Genomic DNA, 27,133 nt, shown 5'->3' on the forward strand with positions numbered 1-27,133 from the left:
CTGCAGGCAGAAGGTGAGACCCCCACCCCCCACCCCGGTCTTACCAGATGGGCATTAGATAAGGCCCACACCAGCCTGTGTGCCTCTGGAGGAACAGCTGCTGCGACTCCACCTCTGCGACCTACCCATTTGCTACTCTCAATTGAAAACCCTCAGCCTCTCGAGTGACAGGCGGCTCTGTGAGCTGTTGTGCTGTTCAAACCAGACAGCAGCAAAGGGCCCCAGAGCCTCTTGGGCAGATCCACACGGAGGTCGTCTGTTCTCAGGGAACCGAGGGCACGATTTCCTGTGCCTGCGAAGGCTGAAGGTGCAATAACTCATAATACCTGCTCAGCAGAAGGTTCCAGGAGCTGCTGGGCCCCCAACCGAAAAAGTGATCATCTCCTAATTCTTGCTCTGTCAGTTCTGTGCTTGCTTGTGAACCCCTGGAACACTTTGGTGTGGGCGCCTCCCGGCTGGAATCTTTACTGGGCCCAAACCCACTTGTACACCATGAGGGACTGCCCCCGTCACTGCTGCCCGACGCACGGTAAAGGCCGTTTATTCTTCTTCCACTACACACTGACTCCTCCAAAATGTTCCAAGTGGCCTCCAACCTCACCTCTGCTGAACATCACTTCCTCCTGTGTGTCCCAGGGTTTGGTGGCTGTAACTGAATTTTCATCATTTCCTTAAGCACACTGGTGATGTGACACAAGGGATCGCTGAAGGTCTGGGACTGTGACACCCTGGATGGCTACCCAGTGTTTGGTGTGCACAGCAGGGTTCCTCGTTTCCTTAAGAGTCGTTTTTCCCTGCCAGAATGGGGGGCTTAGGTACCCACATGGAGTTTTCAATCCTGAATGTAGGGTGATGTTTACCTTTCCCATTTTATCAACCTCCAAACACTCAAGACATTTCTTGTTCTCGAGAGTTCACAATCTTCTCCACCTATAATCTTCAAAAGCCTTCTCAATACAAAGATAAAGGGCTCAAGGGGTTCCCTCTGGATTCAAAAGAAGAGTCTTTTCTTCTTCCTGCTTTGATTGAAGACAAGCAGTTCACAGCCTAACCACAGTCCAAACACAACCGGTCTTGCAAAGCAGTCTGCTTTAGACACCTCCTCTTCCTCTAGATCAAGGAAGCTGGGGCTACTGGTGTTTCTAAGACCCTGAACCTGAACGCCCAAATTCAGGGAGAGGAGAAGGAAAAATGGAAGGACGGAGAGGGGGTCGAATTTGATTTGGAAGGTTCTACCCCATTACTCAATCCCTCTTTTGACCCCTTATGTCTCTCTCAGGCAACAGGATTTGCTTCTTGCTAGGGGTGTATATAAATTCCCCCGTTTAGAAAGTCTCAATGAAAAAGGGGACTCAATCTTCCCTGACTTTCTGGCAGCAAGAATTAAAGGGTGCTGCAGAGATCATGATCATCTTTTCAGTTATGATCGGCTGCTTGCGGTCTAGGGTCTGACCTGAGGAGCCCAAAGGGAAAGGGGCCGGTCTGGGTTGGGACCCCCAGGCCGTGGAGTGCTGGGTGGAGGTGGACTTACCCCTGCCAGTTCTCGCGGGAAAGGAAGAAGCTGGGCTTCAGGAGTGCTGGCTGAAGCGCTAGCGGGGGCAGGAGGCTCTAGGGCATGCTCACCAGCTGACTCGGGGTGACCCGTGCCATGGTGGGGGGCCTCAGCCTCCCCCCGAGGCTCCTCTCCCGAATCCGACAAGTCTTTTTGCTCTGCAGAGGACTGGGAGCAAAAAAGACAATTTTCCTTCAATGTAAACAAAGGCTGCAACACAGGGCAAGGGGTGGGCGGGGATCGAAGGGCTAGAGACGTTCAGACTTCAGCAGCCCCTGCCTGGGAGGATGAGACAAGAAGCCTGGCACATGCTGTTGTGTTTTGTCCGACGAAACTGGCCCTCCAGAATGAAAGAATGGAAAATGAGTGCGGACTTGGCTGCTGTTTAACTTTGCAGGGAGCTTTGAGGTATGCAGGAGGCCTGGGACCCCATTTCCACAACCTGCAGCCTGGAGCTACTGTGCTTATGGGCTGTGAGCGAGGACCGACGTCCTGGAGACCAAGATGGGGGCAGGGCCTCTACCGGAGGGGAACAGGGGCGATTATGTCCATTTGTCTCTAGGGGTTGATGACCCATCTCTGCAAGGACACTGAGGAGGGAAGTTGGCCCTCAGCACCATTTCTGTCCGTTAAAAAAAGTGGGGGAGGGGAGGCAGGCCTGGAATAGCCTACAAAACGGAGTGTACACGGTTTACAGTGCTTCTAGCACCTTTCAATTCGTTCTGCTTAAACCTGAGATAAAGGGAGCGCTTTCTCGCCTCAGTGAGTGCAGATGCGGGGTGACCAAACCAGCTGCCAGAGACACAGAGAGCTGGCTTTCTATCAGATGGGTGGGAGTTCAGCTGGAGGAGGGAGACCCTTGGCCTAGGATTTTCCCACGTTCACCCCAAATACCTTGGCAAGGGTGTATTTAGAAAACAGCCAGGGTAAGAGAAAGCTGGTTCTGGAAATTTTTGTTCTTGAAGGTACAACACCCCTGGCTTCCTACGAGGTGGTTCCTGGGATTCTGGAGGGGCTCCCAGGGACCGGGAGCTCTGGGATGAATGGGAGCTCTTGAGGAATGGGTAACAAAGCCGGTGTCGTGCAACAGATGGGCTCTGGTCCCCAAATCTCCCGCTTGGCATCGTTCACAACACGGAGTCATTTCTCTCGCTCTGTGAACTGAGTGGCTACCTTGTCCTTCCACAGACCTGGCCACTCTTCTTCGGAGTGTGAAGTGACTAAAACCTCTTTAGATAGGGCTTGGGGGCTATTCCTTAAAATGCCAGTCTGTTGGATCAAAGGAACTCTACAAAGACGACTTGAGAGAACTTTTGAACATTCTGAGGAAAGCAAAAGCGACAAAATGTGAGCTCATTCATACACCGAACAAGTCAGCAAAATCGATTCTTCCTATAAAGGGGAGAAGCACAGACACGAAAGCCTTCCTTCTCAAGCTGTCCCTCAAACCCACTCAACACGCAGAGGTTGGCCCATGCACCAGTTGGCTGCTACTTTACGGCTGGAGATTAAACACCCGCTAAGAGAACATTAAGCCATAAGCTCTGTGGACAATGGCCTATCTCTAATTAGAACCACTTGGGGTTTTTTTTTTTTTTTTTAACCCCTGCTTTTAGAGCACGGATGTTCAAATGCTCTCATGGCATTGAACTTGAAATGACGGCTAAACTGGAGGACCAAAGAGAAACACATATGCCATTCCAGCGTTTTCTACTTGGGTCTGAGTGTTTTTGTTGGACAGGAAAAGGGAGCTCTAGAGAACCAAGACAGGGCCTGTAGTTTTTCAACATATTGGTGAAACTCTGGCATCAAGATTTTGGGAGCCTTTGACATCATCCTGAAATATACATGGCTGACAAAAACCAAAACACACACACACGCGCACACAGGATAGGCTTGTTAATCAGCAGTAAGCTTTGAAACTGGGTCTAAAGATACTGTGGCAGCATTCAGTGACCCCTTGCTTCCTGCCCATCCGCATCTCTGCAACTGCTTTGTCTTTCCACCAAGCAGACGTTACCCCATCGGCCAAGTGCAACCCCCACAAAGCCTCACCCCTGCAGAGTAATACACTCGGAAGACAAAGTGTCTGAAAGGAACATCAGTCGTCACAGTCAATGAAAAACACTCCTAAGGAGTTTCGAAAATCTCTTTACATCAAAAGGGAGAAAAAAACAAACGGGTCTCCATTCAAGGCAGTTAAGAAACAGAAACACGTGAAGGCAAGCCGTTCACGAGGAGCGCCCTCTTGAGGAAGCATGAGAGCATGGAAGGAAGGAAGGACGATTCCGGGCTGTCGGTTGGGCTCTGGGTCTGGGTCCAACTGGATTTTCGGCGTTAGGGCTGGAGTTCAAACTGTCAACTGCTTTCTCTAACAGGGAACAATAGGGGGATCTGACAACCTGTGCTGACACTAAGAGATGCCACCACTGGCAGGCCACCGCCACCAATTTGTAGCCTGCTGTTAATGCAACTTGGACCGTGGTTAGGACTGACAGAAGACGCCACGTGGCTCTGCTACTGAACAAAACCAAAAACCCCGCCTGGGCTAACAGCTTCATTTTTTCTCTTTTTGATTTCAAATCTTTTGCCTCAATCACGGTTCAGATAATAGTTGGGCCTGTGGAGTGTTCTCCTTGGCAGGGGGAGGGGAGACACAAGTTCTTTGAAGGGCAGCCCGCTGGGTGGTTTAGAGACAGTTTACTGAAAGGTAAGTCAGTGGTCCCACATTTGACAGTGGGACTTCCTGGTCTTTGTGGGTCAAGAAAGGGCTCCAGAAATAGTCGTAAGGGACATTTTGCTGACGATTAGGACAACATAAATATGGCCTACACATTGAAGGATATTTCTAAAATAAGCATCACATTCTTAGGAGTGACAATAGCACTGGGGCCATGGAGAGGGCCGCCCTATTCCCAGGAGGCACCTGCAGAAGGATTTAGGGGAGAAGCATCAGTGGGCACCACCTATAGTCGAGTGCGTCCAGCATTTAAGACAAAGATGTCCGTGCTGAGGCCAGGTGAAGCCAGGTGAAGGACATCCCGGCGTCTGCAGTCTCAGTCTTCTAACTTTTCTGAGGCCTGAGTATTTTCAAAATACAAAGTTGGACAGGAGAGGAGAAACCAAAACGAGAGCAGCCTGTGTGGCCCGTTCCCAGCTCTGCTTCTGCAACGTGAGAAGCAGACGGGCTGGAACCTGGGCCAGGGAGATGGGAACTGAATGAGGCTCGAACCCTCGTCTCTGTCAGAAGTGCCACGGCTGCTCCCTGCAGCGCTGCCCCGCTTCTGAGCCGTCATAAGCAGCAGAGAAAGAAAGGAAGATTCCACCTTCACCTGGCCACTACCCACCCAACAGCTCACACAGCTGCCCTCATGGACGGTCACAGAAGGCCCTCCTTCGCAAACACGCAGAGACTTCCCGAGTCCTGCCGGGGATCTGGTCCCGCAGGCCCGGCAGAAGTGGAGGGCTGAACTCTGAGGAACCGGAGATCAGTTATTTTTAGAAGCCCATTTAGAGTTGGCTCGGAGTCAATGTTTTGATAAGAACTACATTTGCACATTTTTAACACGATGCGGAGCAGTTTCCTAGCTACTCTTCTGATTCAGCCTCACCCCCACCTGCTGGAGGTAATACGTGGAAGTTACAGCCTCCGAACCACAAGGCTGCAGGCAAGAAGCACTTCAACCGTGAAAACAGTATTGAAATGGGAGTCAGAGACTTAAAAAACATTCTAAATTTGGCCGAACAAATGCTACATTTTAGTGTTTCTTCCTGCTGGTTGTCCAAGTCTTCGGGTTGAAAGTATTAATTCCTAAATTTAAATCTGGGGTCGGCCAATTTTTTCTATAAAGGGTCAGCTACTAAGTATTTTGGACTTTGTGGGCCATATGTCTCTGCCCAAATTACCTCACTCTGCTGTCACAGCTGGAAAGCAGCCTCGGCTACTGGGAACAGGGTGGGCATGGCTGTGTGCCAATAAAACTTTATTTACAAAAACAGGCGGTGGTGGCAGGCCTTAGTTTGCTGACCCGTTTCAAAGTGGTTCAAAAGATCATAAAAACATTCAAAATTCTCAAAGATCCTCGTTTTACAGAAAGCCTGAGAGAAGCAACTTTCACATCTAAAACAGAAACTGAACACATGCATTTCTAAGAGTTAGCAAAAGCGCACCAGCCCCTTCTCTGTGAGCGAACCTCCAAAAGACTAATGACAGAGATACGTGTAATTAAGCTACATGTACTAGTCAAGGCCCAGGGGAGAGGAGACCCCAGAGCCTGATGTGTCTTGAAAACAGCACCTGGAAAACTGAGACAAAACAGGAAGAATGTTTCCTTGGGTGCTGTCATTCTCTCTTTAGCAAAAGAACAAACAATGGGAAAGTTTAACATGAGAGCAAGACTAGCACATGAGCCCCGGCTCACAAGAAGGTACCCTGCAAGGGTATGTGTGTGTGTTCGTGGGTTTAAGACAGCCACTTCTCCCTCCTGCCCCCCTGCGCGCACACACGCTCTCTTCCTGGCACCGTACTTGAACAAGGTCCAGGGAAACTTGGGCCACGCAGAAGTCTGGCCTCTCTTCTCAGACCGAGGGACAGGGTCTAGGAGCAGTAGCTGGGCTGTGAGGAGTCCCAAATCGCCAGACCAGCGGTCCCGGACTTCAGGGCTGGCCACGCCGCCAGAGGACCGGGCATCTACCAGACACCTCGCCTGTGGATCACAAGTCTCCAAAAGGAGAGCTTTTGAACGGATCTGTTCTTATCAACAGGATGTAAATGGATCTGGGGCACCTGGGTGGCTCAGTCAGTTGGGCATCCGACTCTTGATTTCAGCTCAGGTCATGATCTCACAGTTTTGAGATCGAGCCCTGTGTCGTGAAACCAGCTAGGGATTCTTTCTCTGCCTCTGCCCCTCCCTCGTGTGTACTTTGCGCTCTCTCAAGAAGAAAAACAAAAAAAAAAAAAAAAAAAAAAAAAAAAGAAGAAAAGAAAATAAGGATACAAACAGATGCCAAAACACACCAAATCTAGCACTTTGGTCACTCTGAAATCTTGCAAAGGGTATTAAATTATACCTGCTGTCCTGGGGGTGAGGGGTGGGGTGGAAGGGATCAACCATTTTTTTGGCCAAGTAGAGTCCTCATATAAGCTTGGGAAGCATCACCACAGAACATCAACTACCCTGGACACAACCCCAACCTTCCACACTGATTGGTCAGGGACAGACATAAAATCAATGACTTCCGGGTAAACGGCAGCATGCGACATCAGAATGCTACCATGGCACCAATCAGGCCTTTGACGAACTGCTAGCTCATCGCTAGGAGTTAGGTAAGGTATTCCCAACATCGGTGCAACCGAGACATTTGAAATCCAAGAGCAAGAAACAACAAATAACAAAGATGGATGGTAAGTACATAATGCAAAAGCCAAGTAATAGATAATTATTCTAAATGCATTTCTGCCAAGTTGATTGGGGGCCAAAATATCTCCCTGAAATCTTTAAAGGTCCTGTCTTCCCCTTTAACCACCATTACTCTCTCTCCTTCCTTCCTCCTTCCCTCCCCCTCCCCCTTCCTTCTGCCTTTTCTCTCCTACTCTTCCTAATGTACAGAAGCATTTCTAAAATGAACCATTAAGAATTAGAAAGCAGCTTCCTACCACCGTTCATAGCGAGGCTTCTGAACCCTTTCCACACTCGCCCGTCTTAACCTCTCACCAGGATAACTTAAAGCCACAGGACCTTTTCCTTTCAAGCTCAAAGTGAAGGCTTAAAAGAGAAGTACCCTTGGCCTTGTGACCTGGGAGAGACCTCTGGGAGAAAACAGATCAGAGTAATCATGTGACGAGAGAACATACCGGCCCCTTACCTTTTGTCCTTTATCCTTCTGAAACACAAAGACGGGCGGAGCAATGGCAGGTTTTTCTGCAAAAAGAAAAATTGGTTGTTTTCCCCCCAACACTATATTCATACAGTAAACAAAGCTACATTTGTTTGTAATAAGTTAAAAGCAAAAACCAAACCCGATATCAAACTAGTAACTCCAAAGAACGTCAAAATCACTTAGAAAATGGTTTCTTAAAGTAGCCACGGGGGCGTGTTGTTTGTGAACATCTGACACTTAATGTTAGGGTGTGTGCACTTTTCTGGTGCATGTTATACATCAAGAAAAAGGTTGCAAGACTCTCTTAGAACAGCCACGCCAGTGATGGACAGAGAGTGGTGGGGAGGGCGGCACGCTGCAGGGTATCCAAGGCAATGCCGTTCTGCGCCATCAACCGTGGCCTTGCAGGAATGTGGCACAGAGATGTCAGACCTTTACGTGGCATCTCCTGAATTTCAAATGCTGAAGACTAGTTTAGGTTTATCTTTTTTTTTTTTGTTTTTTTTTTAAATTTATAGGCCAGCGGGGGCCGGGGGATAACCAGACTGCAACCTCTATCCACACAGCTCATGCTCTTTGGAGAGCTTACCCTGGTTGAGTCACCTGACATTCCACCTGGATCTCTAAGTGACTGCCCATTAAAATAAAAAAAGGATTTAAGGAGTTGCGAAAATTCCGAGTCCATCTTGCACAGCTGTTGTGGAAGGAAGACACCCTTTGAAATGTTCAGGCACATGATGAGACCTATTGTTCTCAGGCAACACCATTTCTCTCTTACCCAGGGGCAGCTGAATCTACAGCCCTTTGCCACTCGTGCCTGCGTGGATGGCAGCGGGGACTGTGGGTGAGGACTACGTTCACCCGTGGGGGCAGGCCCGGATGCTGCCTGCCTCATTGCCTGGGGGTTGGGTATGGTGGCTCTGGGTGCACCCAGGGCCCTCGTCAGCATTCAAAGCCTCGAGAGCAGACAATGGATGGGAAGCGAGGGGGATCATGAATATGGGGAGCACCGCACAGCCCTGCTGTTGTGGAGCCCTCGGTCCTGGGAAGCCAGGATAACAGAAAACCTTCACTTACACCAGCTTTACCCAGTAGGACCGCTAGGTGGGAGGGGACACAACCTCTGGTTAGAGAGCGCAGTCGTGTGGGGAGTGTGGGGAGCTGGTCATAGTGGCTGGTCTAGAGAGTCAGGAGAAATTTCCTGAGAAGAAGTGGCTATGCTGAAGTCCAAAGAGAAGAGGCCAGAGGGGCTTATACAGTGACGGGGAGCCCCAGGGGCAGATGATCTCTGTGCTAAAGATTCGGGAAAGTGCTGTAAAAGGAGTTGGGTTCAGGTTCAAAGAACAGTGTGGGGAGGAGGCTATACAGAGACACTACTAGTCAGGAGGGAATGGCGATCACCCACGCTAAAGATGGGGAGGGGAGGAGGTGGGAGGAGGAAAAGGGACAAGACTGAGACGATCAAAAGGACACTGGCCCACTCCCATCCCCCCAAATTTTCACTCTTTGGAGAAGTAGACACTGGTCTTGACTTGGGGGCAACAGCCCACTGATGGTGGCCATTCCCTCCACTGTGCTCCACGCGGCACCTGAGTCCCTGAGTCTGATCCACTGTGACAGTCCTTACCACACACAACCCACGACGAACACTGGGGTGGATGACACGGATGAGACCAAAGTACAAGGGAGGCGGCTGGGGGACAGAAGGGTCGCCTACGAAGCTTCCACGATTCCCTAAGCAGCCATGTCCCTGGCACAGGGGTTGGTGCTGCTTGACAAACCCACGTGAATGAATGATCGAATGTGCCTATGCCAGACAATAAATGCCAGCGACGGAGGGGTGGAGGGGCCCTGGGACAGCAGCAGCTTATCCACACTATTTCTACTATGGGGGTCCCCAGAGATCTTCGGGCCCTGCCCTTTACCCCACAAGCCCAGCATCCAGGGCTGCAGATCCAGGCCTGGACCTCACTTATGCCTTAGACTCCCAGCCGCTGCAAGGAGCTAAGGCACACTGGAGGGAATTGTGAGTGTGGGCCGGCCCTGCATCCCTCCAACCCCTCCCCATTTCTTTGGGGAACCACCCCTCCCTCGTGCCTGGGTTCTAGGTCTGAGGACGTTCCCCCAGGGGACACAACATGTAAATAAACCCAGGCCACTGACAGTGAACGAGACTTGGGTCTAGGACTTTTGTTGGAGCTGGTGAAGGGGTGCTCTGTCTCTGCTGGGACTGCAGAGCTGGTGGAAGGTAACCCTGGGGTTGCGAGCAGTGTCACGTCACCAAAAGGGACCTTGGACCGGAGTCAATCCAGTGGGAAGCAGAGCTGGAGATGGAGGAGGAAACTGAATCCTGGAGAAACTGGTGGAAGCCGTGGGTCCAGCCCAGCCCAGAGCTAACCTCACCTCCACTGGACTTTTCAGTTCAGCCAACAAATGCTGATTTTTGCTTAAGCCAGTCTGAGCTTAGTTTCTGTCTCTTTCTCTAACAGCCTCCAGCCTGAGAGGAAAGGCGTAGCCACCGCAGACTTAACTAAACACACACACTACTCTGTACAAGAAACCTTGCACGGCCTCTCGGTGAAGCACAGATTCTCTTTCTTTCTCTCTCTCTCTCAGGACATATGACCACCAGATACACTAAGTATTTATGGGTTATGCTCTATCTCCCCTACTAAGACATCAACTCCATGAGATCGGAGACCGCCTCGTTCCCCTTGCTGACTCGTGGTCTGAGATCAATACTTGGCATCAACAAATACTGGATGGAGGGAGAAGTAAAGGTAAGGGGGTGCTGGAGAAAATGGGTGGAAGGCCACTGAGGAAGGACTAGAACAGACAGAGAACCAACTGGATGGCAGACGAAGAGCTTTCTGGTGCTGGGAATTATGTCGGCACCCAGAAGGGGCTGCAGTGATTTGGGCAAACGAGGGAGAGTGGGCTGCCTCTGGGTCCCTGGGACAGGACAAAGCCACAGGGCAGGTCAAGGCACGAGCAGGGAGAGGTCCCGTGTGATAAGAACAACTCTGCCCTGCAACCGGGCACGCTGCTCAGCTGGGGTCGGAGGGAGGCAACAGAGGGGCCACGGGGGCCAAGCTGTGAAAGCGGCTTCCTGAAGAACTGCAACCCCGGCAGATACTCCCTCCCCAGATCCCGGCCCGGGTCCTCCACTCCCACGGCAGGCCATCACTATGGTAGTTAAGAGCCTTGTTGCTGTTTCCCCACCTCCGCTCTCACTCCCTGAAGTCCAGTGTCCGCACGGCAGCCAGAAGCCCTGGTGTGACACACACACTTAAAGCAGCACCGCCCTCCCAGACGGGGCGGAGTCCCCCCCCCCGCCACAGGCGGCCCCCACCTGACCACTACCCCGGCACTGCCCGGCCTGCTGCGTCTGTCCACCCCCTGCACGGCCTGTGGTCTGTCACGCTCTGGACGTCTGCTTGGAGCACATTCTCGTCTCTTCCGTGGCCTACACTCATTCGGGCACAGGCACCGTATCCCTTTGCAAGCTCCGAGTTTGAGCTACATTCCCGCCCCCTGTGCGCCTGGGCATGCTTTCGGCCTACACCCACCACAGGTCACACTGAGGCTGCCTGTCAGGGAGGCGGAGAGACCACGGATGCAGCATCCCCGGCTCATCAGCCGGTGCACACTACGAAGCAGCAGCCGATAAATGTTTGAACTGAATCCCCTCTGCACTTTTTCACACGTGTAACACTAGCTGCTATGTAATCACGTCAGTATTTATTGAGCCCTTAAGCTGCGCAAGGCTCTACAGGAACAATGGGGAACAGGAAGTCAGGAGCAGAAAACCTCAGGGTAAAACACCTGATGAAAAGGGATGGGTGTGTTTGTATTTGTGGCCTGGAGCTTGTGGGGGGTAATTTGTTCGCTGCACCCCCCCAACATCTACCCCCCCCCCCACCTTGGCAGCTCTAGAAGAACGGGGGGGGGGGCTCTGCTGTGTTCACCGCTGTGCCTTCAGAGCCACACACGTAGTAGAGGCTCAACATGAGGTTCGAGGGAATGAAATGTCACTAGGATGGTGACCGGTGAGGTCAGGGCCCTCTGGGACCCCCACTGATGGATGGTTTGGTGACTGTGACAAACCCAACCACTACACTAACCAAAATGTGGCCACAAACTTCCGTCAGTTCTCCACCAAAAACACAAAGCACCCGAGTCACACAGATTTCATTTCCACTGGGCTCCAGGAGGGCCGACGTCCATTAAGTCTGCAAATTAGTGCTGACGTTACAAAAGGACAACTCGGATGCACCCCATTCCAAGGAGGAGCGCCCCACACTCACCACAGCAGCCACAGACTTTTCTTAACTGGCTCCCATCAAACTGCCTCTGGTTATGTCACTGGACAAGCAGACTTCACTCAGCCAGCTGAAACCCAAGTTTGGGGAATGAACAGGGGACAGAGCAATGAGGTTTCTGTGACTTTTGCTTGAGTTCCCAGCCCAGCCGGTCTGTCACAAGCAAAGGGAAAAACACCACCAGAGATTTCTAGACATACCCGGGCCACCATGAAGACCGAAAATATGAAAATGTTAATCAAATGCCAACAATTTGATCCAGATTCTGTCAACCAGGTGTTCTGTTTTGTTCCTGTAAAATGCTCTCTGATTGAAGGAGTTTGGAAAGAAGGAGCTCTCCTGGGGCATTGGCTCAACACATCAGCACAGCAAGGGTTAAGAAAATCAACAGTAAAGAAACCTGCTTAACCAAATGTTCCCCAAAGTTGTATGACCAGGGAACCCCTTTCCTCATCCCCTCCCCGATGTGAGGCGTGAGAACTGTATCCTGTGGATGACCGTGGCCAACACTGGTGTGTGAAGTGGGGTGCGATTCGGAGCCCTCGAGCGGCTCCCACTACAGTGGGCTCCACCGGCTGGGAATGTGGGAGGTGCTCTGGCCTCCGTGAAGCTCTCAATGGCACTGCGTGCCAAGTCCACGGTGGCTGCTGCCACGTCCAAACCCTCCTCCACACGCTCCTGCCCGGCTCACGCAGTCCAGGCGGCACCTAGCCTGAGCCCAACTGTGATTCCAGATGCTGATCAGGCCCCGGGGCGGGAAACATCTCCCAACCTCCCAATCCCCAGCAAACAGCAGGGTGGGGGGCACTGGCCAGAAGCAGAAAGGAGTGAACCGCCGGGGACATTGGGCCCACAGGACCTGCTCTCCCTCTGGTCCTGCGTCCCGTGCCACCCTCCACCCAACTGTGAGGCACAGATGCAAAATGGGACTGCCCAGCTGTAATCCCTGAGGACGGGGGCCGTCCTGGATCTGGTCTTTGCAGTCATGGTGACAACACGGACAGGCAAGCCCAGTCACAGAAAGGCTGCAGAGTTCTTGTTTCAAACCTCTGCCAGATGTCTGGGACTTCTCCACACACCCCCCCAACCCGTCTTCAGGCCGGTGCTGCTCCCAGGGGCATTGCTGACACAGCCCTGACTGACAGGACACTCTACGCCACCCAGCAGAGCCTGGGAACCACTCCGCCTGCTGCACATCTCGCTACATTCATAGCTTCAATCATAATATTCATTCGGCAACTCCACACGCCCGAGTGCCCACTGGGCGCCAGGCCTCATGCTGGCCTCCAGGGTGTGGTGGTGACAAGGAGAGATGTGTCCCCTGCCTGCCAAGAGCTGACGTTAGACTTCAGTTGAATGTTGCAACACAGAAGAAGCACAAAAGCGACTCGAGTGCAGAGCAGGGGCATCCAACCTGGTGAGGGTGTGGAAAAGGAGTGGATCCGGGAAGGTTTCTAGAGGGATGTGCCATCCAAGCAGAGAAGGACAGCAGCATCTAGCCAGGTGACCAGGAACGGGGATGAGGAGGGCAGCAGAAAGCGAGGAGCACCGGGAGAACTCAAAGGTCAAGGTGGTGTCTGCTCTGTGCCTGCTACTCTACTAATGCTTGCAACATGCCAGCTGACTCCCGACCCTCAAGGACAGACAGAAAACAGACCACCCCAGCCCAGGGCCACAGGAGCACAGTGCGCCCCCTGCCTTCACCGGATCCCAGGTTTGCACATCTACATCTGCGAGGTCTAGTGTAAAAGCTCCTGGAAGGTAAGCACCAATCATTCAGGCAGTTCCTTTCTTGAAGACACGAGTTAAAGATGGCTCCAAAGAAAGAAGGCGGGGGTCCCTGACATGCAGGCTCCCTCCCGACCCAAGGGACCACAGACCACTCTCCCTACAGGGAGCACAACTCTCTGGGTAAAAGGTTCGGGGGGGGGGGGAGTACCTCCAAGAAGGCAGGCCCTTCTCCTAGGGCAGAACTGAGCTGGGGCCCCGGCTCATAGAGAAAGTCCTCAGATGCCTTGGGTGCAGGTGAAGGAAGTCCTAAAAGCCTTACCCAAAAGTCACGTCCATAATTTGATGTATGATATCTGTGTCAGGGAGAGGGCCCATAGAATACCTCCTCAAACAGTGGTAAAGAGGCTCAAAATGAGAGAGTTTTAAACAAGTCCCATACTTGAGAGAATTAAAACACTGGGCTTCCTGGTACCCGCCCCTATAAGTAGGCCAGGGACCAGGACTCAGGGTTTTACTTTGTCTTTTCTGTCCAGAAGCTGACTGGTGGCAAAACCCTAAAGAGAAAATGACATATGTACCTATCTCAGCGGCAGCAAGAATGCAAGAAGGAAAGGGGTGCAGCAAGAATGTTTTGCATGGAAGCCAGTGTAAGAAGGAAGAAGAACCCTTTGGGGGGCAAGCAGGTGACGGCAACTGCCCAGATGTGAGGAAAGGAGGTGGAGTCCCTGCCACCGGCTGCAAGCGTGGGAAGGAGAGCACGGAGCTGGCCTGGACCCCAGAGGTGGCTCCGTGACAGAAGAGAATGCTTCTCCACCTGTGGGTAACAGAGGTCCTGGGATTGGGATCCCATCTTTAGACTTCTCCCAGCCTGTGTCATGTGATTCACAGCAAGGACATTCCTAGTTGGGGTTTCCCAAAACCCTGGGATGGTTTCATACGTGGGTGAGCACTCAGAGGGGGTATATTTATGGGCTGGGCAGGCACTCCATGCTTGATATGCCTCACTTCCCTGAATCTTTGGAACCACTTCTGGAGGGAGGTCACACAAAGGTCTTTGTTTTACAGAGGAGAAAATGGAGACTCAGAGGCTTGAGTGACCCAAGATGCCGCCAGGTCTCCAACTGCATCTGAGCTACGCTGCCAGCCAGGTACCAGGGCCAAAGGGGGAAGTTACTACTTCAGTTTGCATCCTTCCATATTTTCCGCTTGGCTGGGCCTTAGAGCTTAAGATGTGGACACTCTTTTCTTCTGAGAAGTAATAACATCAGGAAGAAAGCAGCTGCCAGTTAACATTCCAGAAAAGCACAAAGGAAACCAGACGGTGCGTGATGAGTTTTGCGGTGACCATCTGCCTCAGACAAGGGTGCTGTTAGGCCAACAGCAGATCCCTAGGATGGCCAAGGACAGAATGAAGGCACAGTCCCAGGTGTGGACGCTCTACAGTGAGACAAGGTGCACTGACTTCATCTTTCCAGTGTCAACCACACAATGCCCTGCAGAACATATTCAGAATCTAAGCCGAAAACCCATTCTCTCCACGCTGTGCAAGAAGTAAAGTACACAGACACTACCAGCAGGCCCGCCCTCCCAACAAGCTTTGACACCCCCAGTGGCTGCCTCCAACCTTTGTCTCTCAGGACTGTCTGTTAAACTAAACAGAAGAAAATATGTAGCCCAGGAAAACACAGAGAAGGGAATCTGGAATATCTTTGCCTGTTCTGTTTATTCCCCTCCTAAATGATGACTCAAACACCTGCCAGGAAACGGCCCCCATCTGGAAAGCCACTTGGAATTCTTGACCAAAATGTCAGCAAGGTACTTGTGTAAAATGAGCTTTAATCCTGGGCTGATGTGTCTTAATCTTCTTATCTGTGCAAAAAATATGGAAAGCATCTTGGCAACACAAATAACAGTCTGTTAAGATGTGACAACTGCTTTAATCCTACAACACTTTCTATCTCAACCCTTCAAGTTATTTCTTTGCTCAGGAATTATTATAAACAGTTCAGTGCAGCAACATAAAGGTGAATTTGTCACTGATGTGTCAACTCTATTCGCAAACTAATTCTCTGGTGAAGAATAGATAATCTCAAACATGCTGTTGCTAGGTGATGCCTCTCTTGATCTTGGAGTCCCAAATGCTCAGTGGCCACCCAGTCCAACTAGGAGAGGGTGGGGGGCCCCTTAATTCCTTTTTCAGTACTAGAATATGTTCTTCCCCAAGCAACTCCCAGCAGGCTTCAGGGAGATCATACAGGGCATAGTTTTGGAGGTGATGCTATCTTTTATTTTACGCACTTCTTTCTGGAATGCTCTCTTCATCCTGCCATTATCTTTACCTACTGAAATCCAAGCCACTTTTCAATGCCGTAATCTATGCTGGGGACGCTGCTGTGTCCCCATACTTCAAACAACAGCGTGAGCAACACGCAACCCACGTTTGCTGAACGGCCTCTACTAGACCCAGCAGCAGGTGCTTCACACACCCAGTCTCATTTCATTTAATGTCATCACATCCCTGTGATGTCCACACTGTTTATCATCTCTGATCTGCAAATCATGAGATAAGACTGAGACGCCTCAGACAGATAGTGCTTTGCTCGAAGTCACAAAGCTGGTAAGTGGCAGCGCTGGGACCAGAACCCTGAGTCTGACTTCCCAGCTCGATGCCTCGGGTCCCCTGAGGCCAAGCCCAGGGGCCAAGCCTCACTCTGCCGCCTTCTACACAAATCGGCCCTGCAGTCGAGCCCTTCTGTCCCTCCCTCTCCGCCCCAGTCGCCCAGACTGTAAGTGGCTGTGACAGAACCTGTGCTTTGGGCACCTCTGCGCCTTGAATCCAAGAGAAACCCCATACACGTATTAAATAAATCATACAAAGTCAGCAGCTTCACCAAAAGAACGGAATTCAGGGAGCCAGTTTTGCCACACGTTTCTAACTCTGCCGCTAGGTGGTGCGACACAGGCAGAGCTGAGGTGAAACAAAAGTGGCCGAAGGCTGGGGGAAAGTTCCAGGAAAGACCACGGAAACCACCCCCACAGGAAGGAAACCTAAGGACTACAGAACTTCTGCTGAGGCAGCAGACCAAAACTGATGAAATGCGGGCTCTGATTTTTGTGTGCATCCAAACTGGCCTCAACCACTTGTGGCTGGGATCCTGGGCACTGCAACTTACCTTCCCGGTTCCCTGGCCGTCTAACAGGGATGGTGCCATCCCCCAGGCAGTCCCAGGGAGGGTTAAATGGAATTACGCACACAAAGTGTTTCCGGAGTGGCTGGCACACAGCGGGGATTCCACCTCGGCATTACTATCATTATTATAATTATACCCAGAAAACTGCAAGCACATTGATGCCACCTTAAAGCACGGGTCTTGGATTCAAGGACTGGATCCAACCCCCAGGTCCCCAACAATGATGAATGCCTCAAAATGTGGCCCCGTCTAAAGCTGCCCAGATTCCGGGACAACTCAAATGCTCAGTTGTTCAGAATCCCTCAAGCCCTGACCTGAAGGAAGGCTAGCCAGTTAAACCCTGCTTGCAGCCACACGATTTACTGAGCCTCTACCATGTGCCAGACACCATGTCTGGCACTGGAGACAGGATGAACGGTAGACAAGAGGTGCTATAAGGAAGATAAGACAGGGTGGTGGGAAAGAGTACCGGGAGAAGGGTACTGTAGGGGGAATGGTTGGGTATGGCCTCCCTAAGGTGTCATTTGAACCTCAGACATTAAAGGAGTAAGGCAGGTGAAGGCAGAGTGTGTTGTGCAGAGGGCATCCCAGGTACGAGAGTCCTAAGGACAGAAAGAATTTAGAGGCTAATGTGGCTGGAGAGTTAGAAAAAACATAGTAGGTGGGGTTGGGGTCCATGGTGAGGAGTCTGGATTTATCCAGTTTAAAGGGAGGCCAGAGGAGGAGACCAAGGAGGGGAGTTTGATCTGGTTTATATTTGTATTTATTTATTTAAATGTTTGTTTATTTATTTAGACAGAGACAGAGAGTGAGTGGGGGAGGAACAGAGAGAGAGGGAGACACAGAATCCGAAGCAGGCTCCAGGCTCCGAGGTGTCAGCACAGAGCCTGACACGGGGCTCAAACCCACAAACTGCAAGATCATGACCTGAGCCGAAGTCGGACGCTCAACCGACTGAGCCACCCAGGCGCCCCTGTATTTATTTATTTTTTTAAGTTCATTTATTTATTCTGAGACAGAAGGAGGGAGGAGCAGAGAGAGGGAGAGACAGAATCCCAAGCAGGCTCCAGGCTGTCGGCGCAGAGCCTGACACGGGGCGCGATCTCATGAATCCTGAGACCATGACCTGGGCGAAAATCAAGAGTCAGATGCTTAACTTACTGATCGACCCAGGCGCCCCGACCTGGTTTGTATTTTTAAAGGATCTCGCTGGCAGTGGTCCTCACACAATTCTTCCTATTTTTGTGTGTGAGAAAGGTTTGGTAATAAAATGCTGGGGAACATCTCCCTGGGGGTGGTGAGGAGGACAGGTCTCATGGAGGCAAGCACAAAAGAGGGGACCAGTGAGGAGCCTTCAGGAATCATCTAGGTGACAAGTGGTGGGGCAAATAGCAACCCGGGCTAGTCCTGTGGCCTTGGAGACGGGGCAAAGTGGGTACTCTGGCAGACTGTGGAGACTGAGCTGGCTGGTGCCTCAGCTGTGGGGAAGACAGAGGATGGTAAAGGGGCCGTGAAAGTACGTCTTGCTCACTCAGTGGCAGACGCTGTTAGCTAAAACAAGCCTGTCTCCTGTGGCAATGAGACCCCACAAGCAGGGGGGCCCTCCAATGGTGCTGATAATGACTGATCCAGGCCCTGGACTCTTAGATCCCCATGGGCTACTGCCATCTACACCACGAGATATCCTTTCCCCTCTGAGTAAAGGGTGGTCTGTGTCCTCACAACCTGAGAAAGCCAAATTCGCAAAAACCATGTGCCCCATTCCCACTCTGCTATTACAAATGTGACACAGCCATTTTCTGGGTCAGCAAATTCCTGAAATTCTGTGTGGCAAACCTGGGGGAGTTCAACTGCAGCAAAGGCATTTTAAACTTACTACACAGAGCAAGGCCTGCCTTCTAAACACGTGCATGGAATAACCACTCCCATCTCTGCAAATACCAAGTTCTCTTTGAGAGGAACAGCCAAGCATAGTGCCCTACATGGGCCAGTCTTCCGGAGGAGAACTCGTGCCCATGAAGTCAGTGCTACTGATCCACCACAAATGACTGACCGTGGGCTCCCAGGCCAAAGAATGGAAGGAGGCACACTGTCCCAGTTGACTCTCCCTGCTTACATGGCCTTTGGCCCCAGCCCCTGTGAAATGGAATGGCCCGAACCCAGAGCATCTCTGAAGGTCCTCACATTGAACTTGAGACAGTGCTGAATGAAGGTCATGGTTCCTCCTTAACAGGGATATGAAGTACACGATCCCACTCATCTGCCAAAAGGCCACAATGGAAAAAGGTTGGGAGGGTGAGCCCTAAATTCCAGTTGGTAAACAATCTATTCCTGCATAGTTTTATTTCATTTCATAACCCAGTGCTTCTCACCCATGGGTGATGGGCCCCTTGGGGACAGCAGGCGATGGCTGGAGATACTTCTGGTTATCACAGTGTGGGGGAGCTGCTAATGGCACCTAGTGGGTGGAGACCAGGGACGCTGATCAGTATCCTACAGCACACAGGAGGATCCCCAAACCATAAAGAATAATCCAACCCCAAATGCTAACTGTGTTGAGGTTGAAAAACTTTGCATTAATTATTTTGAAAATACTGCATTAGGTCCTAACTTGCATGATACACTAAAGTAAGTTCCCAGTAGGTCAGACGGGACAAACTGGGGTGGTCCCTAGCTTTTGTGAGTCACCTCTCCTCTCCCTCCCCACACTCTGTATTTAAATGTGTGCAGCATCCTAGGACCCAGTAGGTCAGATGATTGGGTAATGTAGTTTCTTGGGACTCAATGGACTCCCCTAACCAAGGGGTTCTTAAAACTCAGGCGATTCTGCCCAAGGGGACATCTGGCAACGTATGGAGACGTTTTTCCTTGTCATGACCGGGGGCAGGGGGTGCCACTGGCATCACATAAAGGCCACAGACACTGCTAAACATCTTGTGATGCACAGGACAGTCCCCACCAGTCCCAATGTCAATTATGCTGAAGTGGAGAAACACGGCTATAATCCCAAGGCAGCTTTCGCTCTACTTGGACATCCACCAGAAGAGTAACATCCGGTAGTAACTGACAGCACATCTCCACATGCCAGTGGGTCAATTACCCGACACACGTTCTCCCTCAACAATGACCCTCAGGCTTGATAGCATCATCCCCATTCTACAGATGCAGGAACAGAGGTCAAATATGCTGCCCAAGATTCTGGGCAAGTGAGTGGCAGAGGTAAGACACAAACCAATTGTGCCACGAGGAGTCAACCAGAGCCTGCCAGGCAGTCCTGGGTTAAAATTGCCCCAGGCTGGAGAGACGAGGGAGAAACCCATGCCGATCTCACTACAGGCTCCACGATCACATGCCAGCAGTGCTCAAGCTTCTTGGTCTCGAGACCGCTTTCCAGGCTTGTAAATTATTGAGGATCTCCAAGAGCTTTAGTAAATGTTGGCTACAGCTGTTGACACTTACCATGTTAGAAATTAAAACCAAGAAAATACCGAAACGTTAACTTATTTAAGGTAGTAAGTCAGTAAGGGTTTAGCTAAACAATATATTTTTATGAAAAATAAGTTTTAAAATAAAAGAAAATTAGTGAGAAAAGCGGCATTATTTTCCATTTTGACAAATCTCTTTAACGTCTGGCTTAAGAGAAGACAGCCAGTCTCCTACCTGCTTCTACAGTCCATCTGTGGTTGTACCACACTATTGTAACCTTTGGATAAACCGCCACTGTCCATTCACAAGAGAATGGGAATGGAAAGGGCAAACAATGTCCCTGTATTGTGATGAAAATCGTTCTGAACTTGCAGTCCCCTTGAAAAGGTCTTGGGGACTCCAAGAGGCCTCTGGACCATCTTGGAGAATTGCTGCCATATGCTGTTCTCCGAGTCCCAGCATTCTGAGGACAGTGAATCCTGAATTCATTACAGAGCCGTCAAAAGCTTTATGCTGAGGTTCCATGCTAACGTGCAGAGACAGCTGCATCTGAGACGTGGTACAATAGGGCTGAAACCCAAATGCCAACCAAGGTCAGGCAGGCACTGGAAAAGGAGGAGGTGGGCCAGGTCCCAGGCCACTCGGTGGGGACTGCGGTGTCCCCGAGGGCACACAATCTATCTTAAGGGCGGCAGCTGCTCCTCAGTCCTGGCCACTCATTACTGTGCAGGACCACTGGAAGAGGCTGGTTCCTGCTTTTCAAGAGAAACCAGAAACCTGGATCATTTTTCCCCCTGAAATCTCTGAATTCTTAAGCGTTGGTCCCTAATTAAAAACAAACAAACAAACAAACACCTTTAAATGGGCCAAATTAAACATGTCTGCTTGCCCCTGAAGCAAGTTTGCCACTTCTGCCTGTGGTTTTCGACACTGGCTTCGTATCATCAAACATCTGTGGAGCTTTGTAAAACTACAGACACCCAGGACCTCCTGCAACCATCGCTGATGGGGCGGCCCAGGCGTCAGTTTTTATTTCCCTCAACAGGTTCCTTAAACAAGTGTGACATGCACTCAGGGTTAAGATTCAGGGCATGTACTAAGCAATAGCACCCCAAATGCCGAGACTGCCAAGGACAAAGCAAAGTGTGGACATGCGGGGGGCTTTTCTAAGGCCCTATGCTATTTGCTGCCCTACCAAGTAATGCAAACTCATACCGAACACGGCTCCACGGGACCCTGGAAGGGTAAGGTGCATAGGTGGCAAAAACAAATCCCCTCCACACAAAAGAACTCCTGCTGCTTGCGGCCATCTTCACCAGCACCACTAGATCCTGAACAGATAATGATGCAAACCCACCTGCCTCCGGACTGCTTCCAAGTACCATGGAGAGCTACCACGGCCACCTCTGCTGCCTGCCTTCTCAGGGTTCTCCCAACCAGAGAAAGGCCCGTCTCAGATCCCCCAAATGCATCCCATCGCTCCCCAAATGGTCCTCATCTCCCACTCCACCCTGGCCTGTTCCCTGTGCGCGAACTCACTAACAAGGCCGGAATTCAACTGGCGCCTGAAATGCCCCCTTTGCCACTGCCACACGTCACTCTTCCAAATGCCATTCTGAACTTGTCTGCTCTAGACTCACTTCATTCCTGCTGCCTCCACTCGCCCCAATTCCTCCACAGTATAAACACACACCAGGCCCTGACTATCTCTGATGCCCAACGACCGTGCGAGGGTAAGAGGACTGCTTGGGCAATCCCATGCACAGTTCACGCAGAGTTCAAAAGTTCTGCAGAACTACGACCTTTTCTGTCTACACAACGGAGCCCAAACTTAAACTGTCTTCAAAGTTTATAAAGATTCCACAGCTTCTGAGGTCGCATACCACTTCACTTAGCCTAAAAGTTAAGTTTAGGGCAGGGGAAGGGGATGGCGAGAATTGAGCGAATTGAGAATTCTAACCATTTGTGGAGTTCTGGATCCACCATAAAAATTCACTGGCATCTCATTCTCTCAAGGGTCAGGCTTTATGTCAACAAGTAAGGTGAAAACTGAGAAAAGCCAAACCACCCTTGAAAATCTCCAGAGTGACATTTGGTCAGGCTACATCTGAGCTCCTCAACTGAGGGCAACTTTGCCTCTCCAGGGAACACTGGGCAATGTCTGCAGACACTCCTGGTTGTCATGTCTGGGGGAGGGAGGAGAGGGAGAGAGGAGATCAGAGAAGCTGACCAACATCCTACAAGGCGCAGCACCACAACAAAGAATTACCTGCTCACAAGTGTCTACTGAGGCTGAGAAACCTGGGCCACACGATCGGACGGAAGGCAAGGCCGAACCCAGGAGGGCGGACAGCCCAGCTCCAGCTGGCCTCCCCTCACAGCTCACCCCGGGGGCCATCTCACTCAGCGGGCTGGATTCACTCGCAGTATTGACACTCACTTCTTGCTCTCTTTCTGCTGAGAATTTAAGCCAAACCAGCCTGCAACAGGAGTCCACTGTAGTCAAAAATAGCTACCTTCTACTGACTTTATTACTGTGTGTGGAGATAGGCATTAAATAATTTATATGCATTAATTCATCCAATGCTCAGAGCAACCATGAAATAGACATGATTATCATGATTCTCATTGTACTGGTGAGAAAACGGAGGCTCAACGGGGTTAAGATATTTGTTCAAAGTCACTCAGTGAGTACACGGCAGAGTCAAAACAGAAACCCAATTCTCGGTAAGGCAAAGCCTGTGCCCTGCCATTACTTTATACCAGTGGGTTTCAACTGAGGGTGATTCTTCTCACCCCCTGCCCTGGGACGTTCTGCAGTGTCTGAGAACACTTCTGGTTGTCATGACCCCCGGACAGGCGTGCAGGGGAGGGTGTGTGCTACCGGCATCTAGTGGGTAGAATCAAGGACAGCGCTGTGCTGCTAAACGTCCTACAGTGCATAGTATAAGCCCTCACATCAGAATCATTGGGCTCAAAATGTCAACAGGACCAAAGTTAAGAACACTGCTTCATACCATCTCCCAGGTTTCCACCACCCATGTCCGCAGGCCAGCGAGGATTCTTACGTATCTGGTATCTTTTAACACCGGGATGTGGAATGCGAGATAGCCTATAGCTCAAATACACTTTACTTACCCCTGCCCATTCTTTACCTTTACCAGAGACAAAATTCTGCCTTCAAATCTTGACATCCATCTATGATGCAGAATAACTCCAGGGACAGGACGATTAATGAGCTCAGGATATATCAACAGCAAAATGCCAAGGAGAATAGAATATCCCTGGATACCAGGATAAACACACACACACACACACACACACACACACACACACACACATTCTCCCCCTCTCTCCTAGAAAAGCATTCCAACTGGACTTTAAAAGTCACAGACTACTGGAGTACTAAGAAAGGGCTGTGGGAGTTGCTGTCACCATCCCTGAAGAGATCACCATGGCAACGAAGGCCAACAAGATGCCGTATTAGATACACAATTGGAAACGTTTCTTTGTGCACTAGCACAGCACACCTAACCTGTCCTACTCAAGCCAGTGGTTCTCAGCCCTGGCTGCCCGTCTGAATCACCCATGTTGCTTTCTCACTGTACAAAAGCTCAGGGCCCACCCCACATCTCACAGAATCGGAGTGGGTGGGGTGTGGGGATTGAGCCTTTGTTGTTTTAAGAGAGCTCCCCCCGTGATTCTGTCGCCCAGTTCAGGTGCACAGTCACTGCCTCAGACTCACACAGAGGTGGCAATGGCCCAGGGAAGAGAGACAGAAGGGTAGGGTGTGAAGGAGGACCAGCTTGGAATACCAGTTTGAAAAGACAGAAGCTAAGAGAGCATCTGACTGGAGATTAAACCAGCAAGAGGAAAAGCACGCATCCTTTAGGCAGTCCCTAAAGCTTCGAAATGCATAGGCGAGAAAGCCCTGCTTTACATAGCAGATCATAAATTAAGCATTCTAGCAGGCTGTACAAGCCAAAAAGCCACTAAGATTTGATATCCTGGGGACAACCATGCCAGAACTGGTGTCAGACGCAAAGTACCAAGTGTGTGTGGCATTTATTAGGCAAAAACTTTAGGTGCAAAACATTCCATTCCTCTATTTTATACTTACTGTTCAATTACGCAATCAGTAGCTCATATGTCAGCACATATGCTAGAAATGGTATCCCTGGAGAACAGGAACCCATGCTTTCCCCTTTATGCTCAAAGGTATACCTCACAATAAGGGTCCTCACTGATGGATTCATTCAACAAACATTTCTTGGATACCTATGTTGCGCCAGGCACTGTTCTAGATGTAGGGAATCCATCAGTGATCGTGACAGAAAGAAATCCTTGTCCTCGTGGAGCCTATATTCTAGAGGAGGAGTAGTCAAACAAGTAAATTTAGCATTTCAGATGATGGTGAGTCTGTGGAGTGGAATAAACCAGGATAAAGGGAATAGGGAATGTGGATCCAATTGCAAATAGGTAGGCAGAGAAGTTCCCCATAATAAAGGAATGTCTGAATAAAAACACGAAGGAGTGAGCCACAGGGATATCTGGGGGAAGACTGCTTCAGGCAGGGGAAGCAATGGCATCACGGAGGGAGTGGATGGTCCACTCAAGGGACAGTGAGGAAGCCAGAGTGGTTCACGCAGAACAAGTCAGGGAGAGTGTGGGGGGACAGGAGGACAGGGAGGTACCAGGGGACCACTCTGGCTGCCAGGTTGAGTTGTTAGATGGGTAAGGATGGAAGGGAGGCCCAAGGGGTGGAAACCAGCGTTGGTGGGGAGAAGTGGGCACCTTCCGGAAACACATCAAGATACAAGTGACAGGATTTGCTGTGGCATGTGAGAGAAAGAGAGGAGTCACGGGTGACTTCAAGGTTTTTGGCCTAAGCAATTCCAAGAATGGACTTGCCACTTACTGCACATGGGAGGAAGACCGTGGGATGGGCAGGTGTTGGGGGTGGGGCGGGGGGGGAAGATAGGGATTTTGTTCAATGCACCCTCTAGACATTTAAACGCAGATGTCGACTACGACGTTGGATATGTGAGTCTTGAGTTTGTGAAAATTAACAACAGGAAAAACCTCACTAAAGTGGACCTGTGGGCTAGAAAAGGAGGCCAGAGGAGAACAAACATTAAAGGGCGACTTGTCAACTACAGCCTCCAACAGAAGAAACGTCAACAGGAAACAATGATCAACTACACGCCCTGACAGAAGAGGTACGCTGGGTCTCCTGTAAGAAATCCGCTGCCCCTGCAACTCAGCCAATGAGAAACTGTCATCATCCTGCTCGTTTTCCAACAGACTTGCAATTCCAAACAACTTCTCCCAACTGCCCCCTACTTCCTGAAATAATGTTCCTGTCCTTTGTTGGGAGACTGGCCTATGGTTTTGCCATCGCTTGCTTGTCTTAAATTGCAATTCTCTGTTATTCCTGAAGGAGCCCATCTTGCCAGCTAAATAGCTAACGGTATTATTTTTCAGAGGAACGAGCCCAAGAAACCGAACGGGCCATATACGTAAATACATAAAGTGCGTCGTATCGGCTCCCATTTATCCACACCCTCTTCTGCCTTTAACTAGATCTCGTGAACCGGAATGCGCCAACCCTCCGTGGCTCCTCTGTCTCGCAAAAGAGACACAGCACAGAACGGCAGGGGGTGTGGGTGTCTGTATGGGGGGGCACATGGGTGCTGAAGCCAGACCGCCTGATTCACGTCTCCGCTCCTCACGAGCAGCGTGACCTGCCCTGGACAAGGGACTTAACCACTCCAACTGCGTATCCTCACCAAGAGAACAGCCTGATGGTCCCCACTTCGTGGATCTTTTGAGACGAGTATTACAACAGGATTCAAGACTTTGAACGGGGCGTTGGAATCATCCCCAACGCTCCGCCAGGGCGGGCAGTGACTTCTTTCCTGCCTTCTTACGGTTCCCTATGGAAACCTGAGGACACCCTCCAGGAGCAGGGAGCACGGTGCAGGGGAATCAGGATCAGGCAGGTAGATAGGTCGCCTGAACTACACTTGTGCACCTAGAGGAACGGAGGGAGCTAAAAACAGGTCTCGGAAGTCCTGAAGCCACCGCGAATATCAACACCACTATTGATTCAAGCCGACATCAGCTTATGGAGTGCCTTCTCCGGGGGATTTGGAACGGTAACCTTGTTAAAAACGCTCGGGTGGGATGTCAGCGCTCCAGAGAGGAGGGAATTCACACTGTCTCTCTCTCTCTCTGTCTGTCTGTCTGTCTCTCTCTGGCAGTGTGCAGCAAAAAAGGGCCAAAAAGCAGCCAGGGCTTTCAGCGGTCCATATCCTGCGGCCAGGCCCAAATGCAGGGAGACGAGGCGTGACTCTCAGGTCGCCACTAAGGATGTGGGGGAACTGGCGGGAATTGGGGGACCGAGTTCAGGGTGGGGGGTGGGGGAACAGACCGGGTGCCCTCCATCCTCGGCGTGGGGCAGGCCCGCGTAGGACGAGAACCCCACAGGATTCGGGGGTGGGCCTGCTCGGCGCCAGGCCAAGGAAAGGGGCAAGCCCGGTCCCCGAGAACGAGGGGGTGCGGGAGGGAGCGTGGCGCGCTGGACGGCCACCAGGCCCGGAGGTCTATTTACATCTGAGGCCAAGGCGCTAGGGCCGCGCCTCCCGCCCCCTTCAGGCCCCGACCTGGCTCGGGAGGCAGAAGGGCCTCAGGGCCGTGCCTCCCGCGGCCTCCCGCGGCCTCTGGCCGGACGGTGGCAGGGCCGAGTCTGCCGGGAGTGATGGGCCGGGCCGGTGAGCCCAGCCTGAGGGGACGCAATGGGGGGCGGCTGTGGGGCCCGCTGGGCCGCTATCCCGGAGCACACAGGTCCCCCACACTCCGGGGTGCTCACCCCTCGGGCTTGTGGCCCCTGGGCCTCCCGCCGCCCGTTCCCTGGCCGCCAGCTGGCCCCCGACGGCGCCTCCCCTACCTTCGTTCGCCAGGTCCGCCATTTTACTTCCTTAAGCCCTCCCACAAGGCCCCGCGCCGGCCCGGGCTCGCCTGCTTTCTGC

At 51.3% G+C, this 27,133-nt stretch overlaps 1 protein-coding gene across 7 annotated transcripts in view; it reads right to left on the minus strand.

The window, feature by feature from the left end:
* Nucleotides 1–27,133, minus strand: part of RANBP3 (RAN binding protein 3) — a 55,138-nt gene extending 28,005 nt beyond the window's left edge. For 4 of the 7 annotated variants that reach the window (XM_047094727.1, XM_047094726.1, XM_047094725.1 and 1 more), the window contains exons 1-3: nucleotides 27,052–27,133; nucleotides 7,418–7,473; nucleotides 1,532–1,720 (exon numbers count right to left, since the gene is read on the minus strand). In XM_047094727.1, coding sequence (XP_046950683.1) covers nucleotides 1,532–1,720; nucleotides 7,418–7,473; nucleotides 27,052–27,073 — 267 coding nt within the window. In that variant the 5' untranslated portion in view covers nucleotides 27,074–27,133. Of the gene's footprint in view, nucleotides 1–860; nucleotides 1,017–1,531; nucleotides 1,721–7,417; nucleotides 7,474–27,051 lie in introns of those variants that run through there. The other 3 variants (XM_047094731.1, XM_047094729.1, XM_047094730.1) reach the window with 2 other exon arrangements.

The sequence above is a fragment of the Lynx rufus genome, unplaced genomic scaffold (assembly GCF_022079265.1).
Source record: "Lynx rufus isolate CCGP_SWC_20201006 ecotype Redwood Valley unplaced genomic scaffold, mLynRuf1.p SCAF_4, whole genome shotgun sequence".
NCBI lineage: Eukaryota > Metazoa > Chordata > Mammalia > Carnivora > Felidae > Lynx > Lynx rufus.